Source organism: Lates calcarifer, linkage group LG13 (genome assembly GCF_001640805.2).
Source record: "Lates calcarifer isolate ASB-BC8 linkage group LG13, TLL_Latcal_v3, whole genome shotgun sequence".
Lineage (NCBI taxonomy): Eukaryota > Metazoa > Chordata > Actinopteri > Centropomidae > Lates > Lates calcarifer.
This window is the reverse complement of record NC_066845.1, coordinates 21,692,706-21,711,054: the sequence shown is the minus strand read 5'-3', so window position 1 is coordinate 21,711,054 and position 18,349 is coordinate 21,692,706. Positions and strand designations below refer to the sequence as shown.

Below are 18,349 nucleotides of genomic sequence, written 5' to 3'. Positions count from 1 at the left end.
TTGTTAAAAGAGGGATCATAAGCTTTTCAAAAGAATTTTCAGGACCTTCTGCATTCCTCTGCAGATGAAAATATAGACCTGGTGCGTGTACTGAAAACTTCTATATAACAGAGCCAGAGATAGGTTTGAATCTCCCAGTGTTTTTGTCAAATACTGACCTTTTATTTAAATTTAAGTAGGAATTAAGAGCATTTGCTCTTAAACATGGAGGCTACTTTTTGTTTCCTTACAATGCTTTGGGGTGTCGGCCTGTAGGCCAAAACCTGGAACTGCCTCACCCTGCCTGAAGGCTATCAAAACCACCTCCAAGAATTTGTCTTGATAGTAAAGTTGTCTCAATTTTTTTCTCACAAATCTTTTCTCTGTTAAACCATTTGAATTTCTGTATTAGTTTACAGTTGATGTTCAAATCATCAACAGCTGGGAAATAATTTTGGTATTAGGATTTGCTCTGAGAACAGAATAATGTGAAATAGTTTTTTATTAGTTAGATCTACTGATAATTAAGTTTTTAATAATCTATAATTATATGAGAGAAAGCAAGAAAACCTTTGTATCTGAGCACCAATATTTTTTGTATTTCTAACAGATACAGAATTGTCAAAATAGTGAGTATCCATATACATATCAATAAAATAACTATCACTTTTAATTAATTAATTTAGTGGTTCCTAAGTTGAGGATAGGGACCACTAAGGAGTCCCAGGATAAACCTGGAGGGACACAAAATGATTAAATAGAAAAAAGAAAAAATGTTTTTCTTATACAAAATTCTGTATATTCTTTGTTTTGACTTTTGTCTTATCCACGCTTTTATCTTTACTTTTACCTGTTGAGGCTTGTGAAAATCCCTCAAATAAAGAAAACTAAAACAATATTCACAACTCATGTCCAAACTATGGCCATAACCTGCAGTGAGGAAGGAAAAGTAGACATTGGTTGGGGACCACTGTATTCATTGGCAAATTTTAAAAAATCTAATCCTAATCCTAATTGTGTGTTTACTGCATGCTACCAGTCAGTGAGTATATCCTGACTCCATAACAGTCTCCTGTTTGGTTGGTCAGGTTGCCTCAGAGGCCTTTGCCTCTGTTTGTTTGAGGTGACTGCAGCTGTACAGGAGCTGACCTCTGTGTTTTGGGTTGTGTCCAATCCTCCTGATTGGATTTACAATGATCTGTGTTACATTCCCTGGATGCATTTGCTTTTTAGAGCCCTGATGACCAGCAGATCAATGCAGTTGTTCTCTGCCTGAACTTCCAAAGGGCATATAAAACTGAGCTGACCTGGCCACCATCTTGGACTTAATGACTAGTCACACAAGTCATTCTAAATGGGCTTTCATCATGCTTTTAATTGTTCTTGCAGGGAGGAATTTTCAATATTCTACTTTTCTGTTTCCAGATATTTCAGTCTGATAAATATAAGACTCTGGTGTTGAAGTCTGGGATGTTGAATCTCTGGATTAACATGGTACTGGGCCCCAGGGCAAAATATTCCCTGCTGACCACCTCACACCAACTGCTGCTTTCTGTGCCTCATGTTCCCATGAAGGGAACTGTTCAACATTTTGGGAAACATGGTAATTCACTTTATTGCTGAGAGTAAGATGAGAACATGAATACCTATCTCTTGTCTCTAGTTTAAGTATGAAGCTTTCAAATGAATGTGGGGGGCTGCAAACTGAGGTCAGTCTGAACACAGTTTCAGAAATGTCAGGCTAGCGGTTTCCCCCTGCCTCCAGTTTTGTATGCTAAGCTAATCATCTCCTGGTGCCAGCTCCCTACTTAACACGCAGACATGAGGATGGTAGAAGTACACACCGCAAACTACACAGGCCAGATGTCCAGAGATCCAGACATCAACCAGTGCTGTGTAGGAATTCTACAGGTTCTTCCCAGGTTTTCAATGTTTCATTTACTTTGTATGAGTGTGGGCATCTCATGGTGAACATTTCATATAGTATATGAAATGCTGCTAAGTCATTGCAGCATTAAACTCTCTCTCTCACACACACACACACACACACACACACACACACACACACACACACACACACCTAGAGAGCACCACCGTGAATCAGCTGGGCATTAACAGACTTTGCCCTGCCACCATAATGTCCAGTTGAGCAGATTTGTGAATAGAGCAGTGGGCATGTATCCTCTCTCAGTGCTGGTCTCCTTCACCACCACTACACAGGCACCACCACAAAACCAACAAACATGTTTCCTATGTGAAATGGGCTTCACCGAGTGATCTCCCAATATTCACCTTCACCAGTCTCATGGCAGCTTGTGAAATAGTCACACAATGTATCTATTGTTTTTGTGTACATGGGTGTGAATTTGTCATTTTTTTCCTGACAGTGAGCACAACTTTCAAACTAACATATATCAATCAGAATTTTTTTTTTGAATGAGGTGCTGCTGTCAATAACAGAGGCAGACTTGGGGTGGATGGTAGGTGCACAAAGTGCATGACCACCACACAAGGGATTCAGAGTCCTGTCTGTGGGGCCAGTAATGGTTTCAATCATGGTTTTGGTTAAATTTAAATCAACATGTACAGTGAACTTTTTCTCTATTAAATAAAACCAATATCTTTCACTAATGGTAAACAAGTGCTGTGTGTGCCTAAGTGTAACATAAATGAGTGCAAAATTGCTGCAGTCACACAAAGTTCATATTTTAATGTCAAGAAAAACATAGGACAAACAACAGTCCACTGTTGTCGTTGTTCTTCTACTTGTGCATCGTAACAGCCATGTGCGAGGAGGGGCAATGTGGTCACAGTTTTCAAAAGAACTACCACTTACGACAGCAAGGATGGCATTTAAAAAAAAAAAAATGGTCTGGAAGACAGTTTCAAAAGTTTGCATTTTCACGCCCCAAAACACATTGTGTTAACAAAAAGCCAAACCACAACAAAGATTTACTGTTTAAATCAGGGTCTAGGTTATGCTTTTTCAGGAGTGGCCTGATAACTCCTGTTTTTATAGATTATGTACTAGTACTAGTAAGTTGTTTATATTAATAACAAAATAAGACAAAATAGGATCAAAATTATCTGAAAGTAAGTATGCCAACTATTCACTTAACTTCAACTTTTAGAGGACTAAAACATATCATGAGCAAATGATGTAATGAATAACATATAAAAGTAACATAAGAAGTTCAAAATGAGATAAAGGTCCCCACAGCTAAAAGTGAGGGCTTCAGTCTGTGTATTTATGAATGTTACCAAAATCCATAGGATTTTGTCTTTATTTAATATTACACCTTAACTTTTTAATGTGTTACTGGCACACCACTTCAGTGCTAGGACAGTTTTACTTTGTATTACATGTTTAAAAACACCAGAGGTAAAGAAATGAACTCCCCTGGCATTTACCTGACTCCAGTCAGATTCTGAGGCAGTGAGAACAGTATGTCAGCATGAGAAGGTCCAAGGTGGAACAACAGCTTTGTCACAAGACTAAGGACAAGAAGGAGGGACTTCCCTGGCCTTGCTGTTTTTTTTTTTGTTTTTTTTTTTAACCATGAATTTCAAGCATTTTTCAATGCTGACCAGAACATTTATGAACTACAACAACAACACACTGTTTGATCACATGGTTCTCTTATGACCAAAATGCAACCCGGCCCAAAAACAATAAAGACGCCCTAAAACTGAATGACTCTGTCACCTCTTACGTGTTGAAACCTTGTATGAATACAACAGATAGGTAATACACAACAGAGATGCTACATAAAAATATTTCACTGTGCTTTTATATGCATTGCAATTATGCTATAAGTATGTCTAAAACTGGGGCAAGCTTAACCAGCTAGCCCAGAGGCAAAAATAAGCTCTGAGCCTTCCTGAGCCCCCACGCAACTTACGATAAGTTTTACAGTGTATTTAACACCAACTAAAAGTCAGTTCTTAAAAACTGAGATCATACACTGTAAGTCCAGTGGGAGAGAAGGTAGTCATGAGATTCCTATCTGAAAATACTTTTCACCTCAGCATCTATCCATCCATCATCCATACCACTTATCCTTTCACTCACATTCACACCTAAGAGCAATTTCGAGTCATCAATTAACCTGCATGTCTTCGGACTGTGGGAGGAAGCTGGAGTGAACCTAGGCAAACAAAGGGAGAACATGTAAACTCCACACAGAAAGGGCCTGGGCGAACCAGGGTTTGAACCTAGAACTGTCTTGCTGTGAGGCAACAATGCTAACCACTGTGCTGCCCCTACTTTTCACTTCTGGATTTGATACAAGATATTGTCATCTCAGCTTTCAGGTGGTGAAGTCTACAAAATTTGAGCCTTACATAATTATTACATTGATTCACCTATTCTTTTCTGTCGTGAGTGCAGCACCATCATATCATCATCAGGTGGTGCTGGTGGTAACAACAAACTTCCCCACCAGAGGGCAGTATCACACAAACACAAAGCCCCTGTGAACTCTCTGTCAGCAGACAAAGAGCCAGCAGCATGAGCTGACTTGTTCACTCACAAATACCAACATGCTGATCAAAGCAGAGCAGTGTGTGACCTGAAAGGCAGCAGAGCAGCCATTATAATCTATAGATGTGGGGCAGCAGCTTTAATGATGGAGGGTGCTGAGGGGGCTCTGACTTCTAATCGTCTTATCTGCTGCCAAACAACCAACCACCTTTGATGTTGTTTGGTTTCTGTTAGCATAAGTGATTTGTCTTCCAGCGGTGGTTGACTATTCTGGATCAAACTACAGATCTGGACACAGCTCTCAAAAACTTAAGTATGGGTTTGTTACAAAACATCATACATCCATAGCTCTCTGTGACTGTATTGTGTAAGTAACAAAAGTCTAGTGTTGTAAGTCCAGTTCCATGCCAAATATTTGTGAAACTAGGAGCATAATTGTTCAGAAACAAATGCAGGCAAACACAAACACAAACCTCTACCACTGTAATAGCTTAGAGGTAGCTTAACAGTGGACACCACACCCCAAACTGACATGAAGCACCTACATACAGTGGCTGATGGAGGTGTATCAGTACTGCTGAGAACATCCTCTAGGAGTGATTTCCCCCTGTCTCATTTGAATTAAAGATTAGCAGTTACTGTGGTAAAAATCCACCCAGTCCAATTATAAACGTTGAACATAAAATCATATAAATAATGTCAAATGTGACATGGAATGTATTAAATAAAATCTTATCTTGTGTAAGATAGAAGTCCTAAAGGATTTTGTGTCAGGCATATTAGTTTTCCCTCCACATGCCATGACGCTACAATTGGACATAAATCATGCATCTCCGAGTGCTTTTTAAAGGAGGGTGAGAGAACAAGACGTAGCATCTCTGTGTCTCTCTGCCATGTCGATAATGACAGGTTAGGTTGGCAGCAGGGTGTCTACTACGCCTCCTTCAAAAGACCTGCTGCTGAAGCCTGAGTGAGACCAGAGCTTGTCAAATTACAGTGGGATCCCTCCCCACTCCCTCTATCTGTCTACCATCTCTCTCTTCACTGCCACTCCTCCTTTTCCTGTCTTTTGTCTCTCTGTCAGTTTTAAGTAGTGCAACTCATTTCATGATTCTGAGACACACAAAGCGGGAATGTTCTTATATCAGTGTGGCCAGACGTGCCCATGCTCCCTCAAATGTGTGTGTGATGCTTTGAGAGCATTTCTGGAATTCCCTCAAAGACACATTTTCAAACTGGCAGCCATGGCAGAATCTGTCCCACTGTGCAAAAATACAGAGTCTGGATGTGCTGCTCTCTGATAAGTATTTGATAGAATATATAAGACTAAGAGACTGTAATCTTCAGCTCCTGCTTTGGGGTCTGGACTTCATCTGCATATATCAAGCAAATGTTGGAGTATTTTCACTTTTAATATGTCACACTGATAAAAAGTGATGGCTCTCAGAGGCCATTTTTTACAGCGGGTAACAATAGAGGTCCCTACAGTATCGCCTCTTTAGCCCTTCCCCTCCCATATCCTTCATCCCTGCTTTGTCCATGTCTAGCTCACCCCCTATTTCTCTCTCATCCAACACTTCACCATATATTTCCACCCCCATCCCCTCTCCATTCCACTCTATCTCTTAACCCCCCACCCCAACCCGGTCTCTCCTCCTTTTCTGTCCAGCCCTCCTCTTCTTGCTCCAGAACTGTCAGATGGTATTAGCTCCCTTCACGCTCATGGCCTGTAGGAATAACAGCCGTGAACCTCGCCGAACAGTGCCATTCTCCTGCTCCAGTTAGCTCTCCACTCAGCACAGGCTGTTGCACAAATACCAGTATTATTCATGTTGTGCCCCTTCACTTACACAACATGCCCCACTAAAGGGCAAAGTTAGGCAAACGCAAATCTCTGCAGAGAAGGTCATGGCGCTGAGAGAAGATGCGCATGTATTGTATAACACAGTCACGCTCACTCATAATTATTAGCTCGTCCCCCTGACTCAAGGATCAACCCACAGCTTTGCTAAGATCTGGCTCACGTGGATCAAAAACGGATCCACTCCTTATCTGCTTATGGAGCCACAGGCCTGAAAATTTGTTAAATATATCATGCTCAGCTTATTTCCCATGAAGTTTCAGCTGCAGGGCAAGTTGTGGCTGGTATTAAAAGCCCACTGTGACCAATAAGCTGTAAAATGTGCAGGAGTTTTTATTGTGCAGAGAAACAGGGTAAAATGATTCCAATATGGTATGCATACATGTAACAGATGCTTCATACAGGGTGCTGATTTTCACATCAGTGTTTGTCCAGTAGTTGATGTATCCCACTCTGAAAAGATGTCACCTCTTTAAGAGTCTTGTATTTTCATCATCAATGTATGTACTGAAATCACAAACAGCTGTATTTCACATTTAATGGTGTGCATGGCTATTGCTGTCGGGTAGAACAGCACTGAGCAATAGAGCCAGACCAAGCCAGGCCAGGCCAGGCTAGCATCCCTCAGGGTGAAAAACCAAACACCTGAAACTAATCTAAACCAGTGGGAGGCCAGCTTTCAATTTGTGGCTGTTTTCACTGTGTCAGCATTGATCATCTGTAAATTTCATCTTAATAGTTGCGGGGAAATGAAACATGGAACAGAGAGGTGGTTAGATTTTGTTTGAAGGTTAGCTTCACGTAGTTATGTTTGACTACAGATCCTTATAGCCCAATTCAAACAAATGTAAGAGTTTGGCCTGTGGTTTGAGAGGTTTAAAGTATGTATACGGTTGAGTAACATATTGTCTTATTATATGTACGTGTGAGGGAATGTTTGTATGTATCAGGCTAGAGGAAAACTGCAAATACATTCTTGAGGGGGTGATATGAAATGTGGCGATGCAATTATCAGTTTGACAAGTAAACGCTGATAGATTAATACAAATATGAGGAGAGGGTAATTTCTCATTACTCTGTAACCGACAAGCCCAGCATGGAAGGAAGGCTTAGAGGCTAATAATCAAAGCAGATTAGCCTGAGCTCTGATAGATGCTACGCAAGCCTGCTAATCATCAGAGTGATAACCATGAATCATCCAGTCACAGTAAGAAATGAGCAGCGTGTTTCAAATGATGATTTTGATGGAACGATCTGGGTATCTACGAGCCATCAAAGCGCCTCTCTGACTTCCATTCGTTTCCTCTAGCCCATGTCACAGTAAATTCCTCCATGTTAATACAGTATGTGTAAGTTGGTGTATATTAAGTGTGGTGAGGAGGGGTGGGCGGAAAGATTGGAGCTTCAGAGCACTGGTGTTACTGTGATCTCTGGCCTGCCTGCCCTGTGATTTAGTGTTGAAATGACAGACTTGCCCCTCATTGGGCTACGGGTGGAGAGCTAATGACATGCTGCGTGGGCTAACATTACTATTAGCCCACTCTGAGCAGCAGGAACTGACAGGAACACAATTCTGTCATTACGCCCTGAGGAGACCTCTAATCAGGGAGGCATGGACACAAGGAGAGGCCAGCAGCACTGGTTTTGGTGTGGAGACAAAGAGGTAACGAAGTCGACTCTGTCTTACCTCAATCTTTAGGAGGTAAGACAGTGCAAGGTATAAGGAGAGTCATCCAGGTCATGATGTGATGAGTAATCATTTGTACTGGGAATCATTTTAAAACTTAAGAATTTTAAGTAGACACTTGCAAGACAACAGTATCAAGGTTCAAGTATACTTGACCTAGTTGCTGCTACTTGCAAATTAAGTGTAATGAGCATGGCAGGATGCATTTGTTTCAACAAATTCTTATTAAATATGTTCACATTTTTTAATTTGTCTGTCTGCAGGTGATTTGTGCACGAGACATTTAACATTAAAAAATGATGGTAGTAAATTCTACTGCTGCAACTAATTGTTTTTAATAAACTGATTCAAGTGAGACAATGGATGTTTTGAATAAAAAAATCTAAACATATCCTTATTCAGTCTAATACACTCAGAGGTTTTCCTGCTACAGCCTTACTGTAGACAGATATTGCTGCCTAACTCACATTACTGAGTCAGTTCACTGACTTTATATGACTCCTCTCCACTTGCACTACTGTTATACTACCAAAACTTAATGGAAATTCAATGTGCCATTATTACATGAGGCACATGTTTGGCAAAGTGACCGCTGGCCGATAAAAGTTATATAGTCTACCTTAAATAGCTTGGTCCATAAAATATCTGTAACTGTGAAAATGTCCATCACAATATCATTGAGCAAAAGGTGAAGTCATTAAAGGTCCAAAACCCAAAAATATTCAACTGACTGTAACTTTAAGACCAAGACAATTGAATCATTTATGAATGGATACAATTATTGTAGCTGTAGAAATTCACTACTGTCATTGAGAATTTAAGTTCAACTAACCATCACTGGCTTTACTGGTTCTTTGTGTGGCGTTACTTCTTTGGATTCAGATGCTAACTGCTCTTTATTAGTGAACATAATGGTGTTACAGTAATGGCCAAATGAAAGTATCAAAATAAAAAAAATATTAGCAAAAATGTAGCATGTCGTCTTAAAGTTTTCACTACAGAGCAACTATAACTTATTGAACAATGTCTATATAATTTCAGCTTCTCTCAGTAATATACTGCCTATGACCATCAATATCATTTCACCACTTACCTGACACTGAATAAAATGTCTTAATGCAGTAAACCCCAGTCAGCTTACACTTTAAGTGGATTAAAGCAAACACTGAGAATTATTAGGAAACAGCACTGAGGCAAGTTTGCCCAAGAACATTCCTCCTTCCTGGAAAGCAGGAATGTGACAAGCCTCCATGCTGTTGCCCACAGTCTGTATCACTATGCTAATCATACATTATAATCAGAACAAGCACATACCTACCTGTCTGCCCTGACATTTACTCGTCTAGCTCATTCTCCTCTGCTGGATATTGGAGGATTTATTTTGATCTGTTTCCTTCTCATGAAGTGTTCTCATATGTTAGGTCTGTATGAGTCCAAGGCTGAGTATTTCTACATGCCCACAAGAATGACTTGTCAATATAATAAATGTAGGTAGTAATAACAATTCTTTGAGTAATAAAAAGTTTGTTAATAAATGTCCCATATGGCAGGAGTCTGCCAGCGAGCATCAAACTGGACAGAGCAGGTTGGTGAGTCAGCAGTCTGAACAAAGTTAGAATCACAAAGTGTCAAGAAGACCACTAAGGGAGGAGAAGGAACATGACCTGGTGAGTGTGTCACTGGGACAAAATAAGAACCAATTCAATCATTTAAAAAAAGAAAACACGAAGACTGAAAACAACTTATTAAGCAACATGCTGTTAAAAATGACACTGTGCTCACTACATCCAAGACTAGACCAGCAGTAGTATCAGTAATAGCAGCAGTAATATTAATGCAGGTCGTAGTAGTGGGGAGAAAAATAGTCACGCGACAGCATTTTAATCTCTTGAGCATGTAGTTGTTATCTTGACAGATTACCTTCAACAGCACGATGGATCATAACATCACAACTCAGAGTGTTCCACTTACCTAGATTACTTTCATTGATGACATCTGTGAAAACAGAAAACAAAACCATATCAATATACATAATCAATAGAGGTGGAGTGTCAGGTCATATTTGAGCATTGAGGTTCTAGCCTTCCTCAGTGCTAATGTTACGTCTACGTGCCTGGGTTACTCAGCCTGACAAGCTGAGGCCTGTACTGCAGGAAGGAACAGGTATGCAGAATGAACCCAGTGCAGTGTTGCTCTGTGGCTGAGGCAAATCACTGCCAACTATGTGGTTCCTGTATAACAATGATTCCTTCCTTCTGAAATAACCATCAGTGTTATTTGGAAAAGAAGCATGTTCAGTGCTATCTACTGTATCATAAGATATGATTTAGTTAGTGACGTTATTCTACAGTTTTCAGTTTACAGTAATTGAATACTGTGAGACTTTTTCACACATACTGTATGGTTAAAATAAATTTCTGACAAGTCTAATAACAGTAAAAATATAATGTGAAATATCCTTTAAAAAATTTTAAGTCAACAGAATACAAGTTGTGTTTCAGGCGAGTTATATAAACAAATACAAAGAGCATAAAGCAGTGAAGCAACCATTTTGCAGAATCAAGCACCTTGTGTGTGTATGTCCATGTGAGCAAGTGCCACAAATGTTAAAATCAAACCTACACCCTGGACCACATGACAAAAATCACATACAGTATTTGTAAAGTGTAAAAGTTCATTCGTGACCTTGAAAATTACATTTCTACACAACTAATTTGCAACCATAATTATGTTTTCTATTAACATAATGTCAACTTTGGCAACACACAAATACACTAATACAGAACAATAACTGAGACAACATATTTGATTTTCACCACAATATCCAGTCTTGCAGTATAATATCCACTTAGTGACTACAGTATTATTCAGCTTTTTTATGGGTCTGTTTAGGTGCTCACAGATCTTGGTCTGGTTTAATACAGATAAAGTTCATAGTGACTTCAGGCAAAACATGTGTATGTTTTCCCCTAACCTTAACCAAAGAGTTGTCTCATGTTCTTCCTTAGATGATGGCGTTTACACTGAGTTTGTTTTTTTCTTTGTCATCAAACGGCAATCCTTTTTCTTCTCTTACAGTTTGACTTTTATTCTTCAGGTTTTGAAGAACTTGTCTCTGAGGTGTCTTCCTCTATACCAATAAAACTGAGACGAATGGAACTACATTTCAGGAGCTCATAGCACTGAAAACTTGCACTAAAAAAATCAACAGTAACATCTTTTTTTCCAGAAACAAGGTCAATAGGTCTTCTGTGAAAACATACCTAATTACTTCAGCAAATATCATCTGTATGACTAGATACCACTGAGGTAAGTGAGGAAGTCCCCTTCACTGGTTACAATGACAAATGTGGCCGGCAGTATGTCAGATCAGCTGTTACTAATTAATGTTAATTCAGTCAGTGACAGGTCTAAATGAAACTTGGCTTTCCTCAGTCTTTGTCAGTCAAAGATTGTTTGTGAGAGAACCTCCACTCTATAACAAAAACATAAATGAACTGAGTTTCTTTAGTTCCAACAAATTGAACAGAGTGAGATGTCTTCTCTTCAGTGGATCAGTCACAGTCATAGGAGGCATCTCCCAAATGAAATTTCATTCATAGCATATCAATAATTTCAGTTCATACACTTTACACTTTTAAATCGTGACCTTCAGTATTTCTGAACATCATTATGACTAGCCTAGTATACTTTGTGCTTTGGTGAAACTGACTCTTTAAATTAGTAAATTAATATATATATATATATATATATATATATATATATATATATACCTCATGTAGTAAGCGCAGTGGTAGATAATACCAGTATTTATAGTTTAGACAGTGTTGTGTTACACCAACCTCCCCAGAACATCATCATACAATCCACATTAAGCCATTAGTCATTATAAGAAGTCATGTCAGATATAACAAGACATGTGTGAATGTTTAACAATGGTTAAAAACTGCACATAACAGCCTCAGATGACTTATCAGATTAATCTAAAGGCTATACAACCCCTGCCGTCCTCATCAGCAGCTTAGTGAAATGCTCCTGACATCCTCACACCGAGCGCCGAGAGCGAGGCAGTCTTACAAGGCAGAAATAGTGACATCACCCGAACAACAGCTAAACAAAATAGGCCACAGCTGTTTAGTTCTTTAGGCTACAAATTAAACTCAATATGTCACACAGCATCACATCACAGGAAGGACTGTAGAAATAAGCACCAAACTGTCTCCACTGGACTGAGCTATCTCCTTCTGTTTGCTTACTCTGTTTTCAGACACACAGATACAGAGCTCATGCTAATTTGCACTAGATGAGGAATGAGCAGTGGAGGGTGTATTAGTGGAGAGTGGATGAATTATGGAGGGATTTAAATAATAAATGGGCCCTCTTCAACCAGACGAGAGAATCTTAAAAGAGGGTGGGACTCAAGGAGGTAGTGGGACACTCTGTGGAAGCCATAGACTCTCTGAAGAGATCTGGGACATATGAATTATACCTTACTGGGTCCATTATCGCTTATCAAAGCATCAAATAAATTATTCTGTGGGGGGCCCTTGCAAATGTGTGTACAGCACTGCTATAGTTCCACTTCAACAAGAAAACAGAAGGATGAAGCAGTGCTTCCATATGCACACATATGGAAGCAGAGATGGAAACACTTGGGAGGAATCAGTTAGCTGTCAGTGCAGAGACATTAAGCCTTCATATATAACACAGTTCATGAAGCCTTTAATGATTCAGACACTGTATTTGTGCCACATGACTGAGGAAACACTAAACATTAGTCTCACATTTATCCTCTGAGATAAACTTTAAGCAATCCTTCAAGCCAATCTGAAGACAGAATGGGTGAGAAATGGGGAAATGCGGAAGGGAAAGGGTGGGAGATGAGCAGTGAAAAGAGTTGTTTCTCAGATCCCCACTTATAGGCTGTAGTCTAAAAATACCCAAACCAAGCTCAGTGGGAAGGCTTCCCCAAAAACCAACTCAGTAGTTTACCAGCAGCATGTGGGGAGCAGCACAGAAACAGTATCTTCCTGAAGAATCAGTCACTGTGTTACCTTATCTCATCTCAGTCTTCAGTTCCTGCCACTAAGAGCAGACATTCAACATCTCCTCTTAAATCCAGTTATTTTGATGAAGGCCAGCACTGACTGCTAGTCACAACACATACAACAGAGAGTTTTCAAGTGACCAGGAAACCAAGGAGATATATTGTCTCACGCTTCTATTGATTTTACACACTTCACAAAATGTTGCACACGTTCACAGAGACAGCAGTTTGTGTCTCACTATAGACCAGTTTTATACTCTCACAATATTCACTGCACATAAACTTTTCATTATAAAAAAACAAAAAAAAATTGGTCAAAGTTGATACTGATCAAGTTTCCATTGGCTTCCACTAGCATTTTGTTAACAAGAGGAATTATTTTGGGATGATCACTATTTACTGAGATGAAGGGGTGATGGTAGTCTTCAGATATTAGTCACTGAAACAGTAAAAGTCACACCGCCTTCACAGTGGGTCACTGATATTATTTTGTTCATGTTGGCCCTTAGCTTAATGCTTGAATCAATATAAAATCGTTTCCCAACCAGAGTCACACTGGTACTGATACTGCTGGATACTGAAGTGCCTGAAAATGCAGTTCCACCACTGGCTGCTAAATACTGGCTCAAAAGGACAATACACCCAAGACATTTGGGTCACAGATTGCTCTCAATGGAACATCTTTTAACATGTGCAGGAGTGTTAATTTATGAGCTTAATATTACTTAGAGATAAAGAGGGCTATATTTGAGGGTGCTTGTCTTGATTGACCTACAGTGCCTCCAGCTTCAACAACAACTGATTTTACTAGTTATTTGACCTGTTGATCAAGAACTTATCTGGGCTGTATATAATGACATACATATATATGGTAATGAGATACTACATGTATAGCATACATACAGTATGTACACTATACTGCTGTTCTTGTTAAAGGCATGACTCATTAGTGTTTTGTGACTTTACACTACAGCGAGCAATATAATAGTATATCATCTGCTAAAGTTGTAATTGCTGGATGTGGCTGCTAATGGCTAAAAGTCAGTATGAGAATGTTAACTGCTTTGCATGCCTGTTCTGTACAAACCTATCTATTATTTGATTATGTATTGTAAAGAAACATGCAATATCATTTTTTGTACAGTGACTGGGCAAGCAGAAAAGCTTATGTTTGGTAGGTGAATCCCCATTACAGGAATGGACATTGATGAGATTAGCAGTAACATTCTTAAATGCCGTAAAACTACCATGAAAAAAACTTGGTGCTAATGTGACACAGAAACAATATGATGAGTAATTATGCTCATTATTTACATTTAAAAGCATACAACAATTTCAGGTAGAGTTTGGACACAAGTACTCGCAGTCCTTCCACTTGCAGTATTTGTCATTCTTATACACCTGTAAAAGCCCTGTAAGAAACTCTGTTTAGCATTTTCCTGGCCTGGACAGAGAACAGAGATCTACAGTCTTTCTAATCCTTAACTCTGACAATAGAAAAGAGGTGTTTGGTTTACATGTATTTCAAGAAATCTGGTTGCTGCAAAAAAGCCAAAAATATCCAACCAATAGCATCACTTAAGTGTGTTATTTCTCAGTAACTAATAACATGTTGAGGTAGTGATAGAGTAGTTTTATACATTCACAGCAAACTGAAGACCTAACCCAAAGACATATAGGTACTAGCTGCTAGACATAGTTTAAGCACATCATGAATGAGCAATAAAAATTAAAGACAGAATGAAAATTGAAGGAAAAAAATGTCAATTTGGATCATTACTAATTAATGAATGATTTATTCAGCATGTTTGGCAATGCACATTGAGACTGCTATGTTCTTTGATGTCAAAGAGGAATAAGACCAACTGTCCCAATGTGTTGAGACACCTCCAGCAGCTCTGCATTGTTTATGTTTGGTCTAAAGCTGCAACAGGAGCTGATGCCCAGGCCAGGGTTGTCACTTTTTTAGCTGAGTCCCCTGGGACGTCCTTTCACCCCGCAGGTCTCCAGCCCCGGGGGAATCCTGAAAGGGAAGGACTGGGAGTGGTAGGGTCTCTTCACTGACATTCGTGCTTACCATCATATTAACCGTCAGCCTCGTCATGACACCAAACCCCTGAGAAGTCACATCGCTGAGGGTCAAATAGCCATGGAGGACAACAGCACCTCCATACCTGCCCTGGGAATCTGAGCCCTTCAAATGATGTTTTCAAGTCAATTCTCTGAAAAATCTTGATATAACAATCATTCTAGTTTCCTTTTCAAAGCACCAACATTTTGCATCACATGGATTTAACCTCATTTGATCTAGAGCTGAATTAAATGATCCTGATTGGGAGAACAAATACAATAAAGGCCTGGACAATAAAAGGGAGTCCCCATTCAAAAACCCATACACCATCATTTACATAAAGTATAATCCATATTGCAAATATTTTGATATATTTATCCAATCCATCCAGTGCACCTTATAATTTTAGTATCTGTGGCTTTTCCACAACACAGTTGTGAATGACAGTTCTGAAATGAGGAGAAATATTTTTCATTTAGCAGGAGTTTGTGAGTGTTTCATCTTATTGCTCAAATGACGGCTTTTAATGCCGCAGCATTCATAACCCGTGCGTCTTATCATCGCTCGCTCCAACACTTGATGGAATTTGCCATCACACAATGGTTGGAAAATACACTTCAAAGGCAAGACGCATCTAATCTCCTCCACTCTGCACATTGCAAATTTGCTGTGATAATAAGATCCTGCTTTCCCAAGCGTTCTTGGGGATCTGAACCAAGGATGAGAATTTCATCTCTCTCTCTCTCCCTCACCATTTCTTTCTAACTCGCTCTCTCCAAGTCTGGCATCGTGGGGCTGGGGGGGTGGGGGTTGGCAGTGGGGGGTGTGCAGGGAGATTGGCTGTACTGCAGTTTGAGAGAATCTACGCAACAGCAATACTGCATATCTGTGGAACCCATCCCATCCTTATGTAAAAGCCCTATTTTACAGTTTTATTCTACACACACACACACACACACACACAGAGCAGAGAGACACGACTGACAGCACAGCACAGTGACCTAGTTTCCATGTGGCCCAGAAAGATCAAGCATGACTCCCTCAGAACTGCTGTGGGCACAAAAACCTGGTTCAGTGCATTCAGTCAGGCCAGTGCACATCGGCGAGCAGCAAACCTACCAATCAAACTGTAACAGGGAACTGTTGCTACTTTAACTGCATCTTGCAATACAGAGATGTACTGTTGAGATCCCAATACAGCGCCGCATCCTCACCAAAGTCACAAGGCAAGTGAAACTACAAATGGGAAGGGAGGCAGGAAGCCCTGCAGGTGAAGTTGTGTGTTGTGTTTAGTCTGGCGGAGGGCAGGCTGAGGACAGGCTTGTCATCGTAGGCACAGCTGCAGGACATGCTGCAACAACACCCCCTCCAACCCCCACTACCCAACTCCCAGCGCCCTACATACACCACTCAACCCCCTCCAGGTTATCTGTACACATGGAGAAGGTTATGGATGGAGATGCTATCACAGAGAGCACATTAGCACAACAAAGAGGTGTTTTAGAGAGAGGATAATTAGCTGATGCCTTACCAAGATGCTGTGTTCGATACAGAACTAAATGCTAATGTGAAGATATAGCGTTGGGTGTAGGAAGGAGATGCAATTCGAGCCACTGACAGAAAATAAATAAATAAATAAATGAATCACTGTTCAACTTTTATTTCTTAAAGGAACAGTTCAACATTTAGGGAAATTGTTTGCTCTCTAACACAGAGTCAGGTGAGAAGATCAATAATCCTTTCATCCCTGAGTGTCCAGCACACTGACAGGTCCAGGATGTATCTAGTTGAGCTTAGTGCAAAGACTGGAAGCTTCCAACAACTGCAACGTTGTCTGAAAGACAGTGTTCATCAGCAACACAGTCAGTGAAGAGCATATGAGAATCACATCTGTTCTAGCCAAGTTTATTATTTTGGAATAGCTATGAAATACACAAGTAAAGTAAATGCAACAAATAAATCCTATTACAGAACAAAAGACTGTTCTCTAGGTCAAACTCTTTTCTCACAAATAAAAACACCAAACTGATTCTTGAATGAAACTTTGATAAACTTGACTGTTTTAGCAAGGTAGACTTATATAAGACAGCTATGGGGCTGTTGTATTTTATGGTGTTTCTTTTGATAAATCATGGCTTAACCTGCACATCATGAACATCTATGATTTGATATTTACCTCTGTGAGGAGGCAGAGTCAACATGCATAATACTCACACCCTAAAAACTGTTATAAATATGAAAGTAGGTAGCTCTACGAGACACTGGGGGACAGGCTGATAGGCAACCCCTCATATCGCATGATATTCACATATCTTCAACTTTAAAGAAAATAGAAACAAGCATTCAATCAACATTGTCTGTGATAGAGCACACTGTTGGAAAGAATGACAAGCCCAAAATATGTAGAAATTCAGCCTGATCCTGACTTTATCAGTTCTGAAAGATGTATTTCATAGGTGACTCTAGACCTTGTCTCCAAATACTTCATTGCTTGCATGTTTGAGTCTACACAGCGAGTGATGATGTCATTCAAGTAAGTGAACGACAAGGCAAGTTCTTCACATGGAGAGGGAATTGGAAAAGTGGAACAGCTTTACAGTCCTGACGTCCACCGAGATATCTGCTTTAACGTCATATACATCTGACTTGGAGGTAGTCGGTGGTGGAGCAATTTTCTGTTAGGGCCAAACAAAAGGCTTGTGTTGCAGCGTGTTGCCAAGCGTGGAGCACTGTGTGTTATCCAGGTCAGAGTGATCTAATCAGGTGTGAATGAAAGCACTTGGCAGCACTCCAGGCCTCGCTATGCCATCATCGCTCACACACATTAACACATACGTTGGTCTTACTAGACTTGTGAGGACACATCAGGACAAAATTTCATTTCAAAAGATTACAGCAATGCACCATGTTTCTGACAGGTCACTGGGACCAGTGTCATATTAACACTAAGACAGTGTTGAACTGAGAAAACTAATCATCAATTTTGATGTTAAATTTATTGGTCAATTTGAAGCAAAAGTGCCAAACTGTCACTAGGCTGGATAAGACTTCACAAATGTGAATATGTACTGTTTTTGTTACTGTTTGTTTGTGTTTATCTAGCTGTCTAACAGTGACATTTATAATCCCTCTACACTGTCTAGCCACAGCAGTTTAAACTCCAGTGAAGGCACAAAACTCTCAGGATGTTATTTTTTTTCTGAGCAATGTCACCCAAACTC

General features: G+C 39.8%; 1 protein-coding gene across 1 annotated transcript in view; it reads right to left on the bottom strand.

Annotated features, from left to right (window-relative positions):
- The window catches only part of nr6a1a (nuclear receptor subfamily 6, group A, member 1a), a 79,193-nt gene that overhangs the window by 26,380 nt on the left and 34,464 nt on the right, over positions 1 to 18,349 (bottom strand). The window contains exon 3 of the mRNA XM_018669643.2: positions 9,982 to 10,005. Coding sequence (XP_018525159.1) covers positions 9,982 to 10,005 — 24 coding nt within the window. The remainder of the gene's footprint in view (positions 1 to 9,981; positions 10,006 to 18,349) is intronic.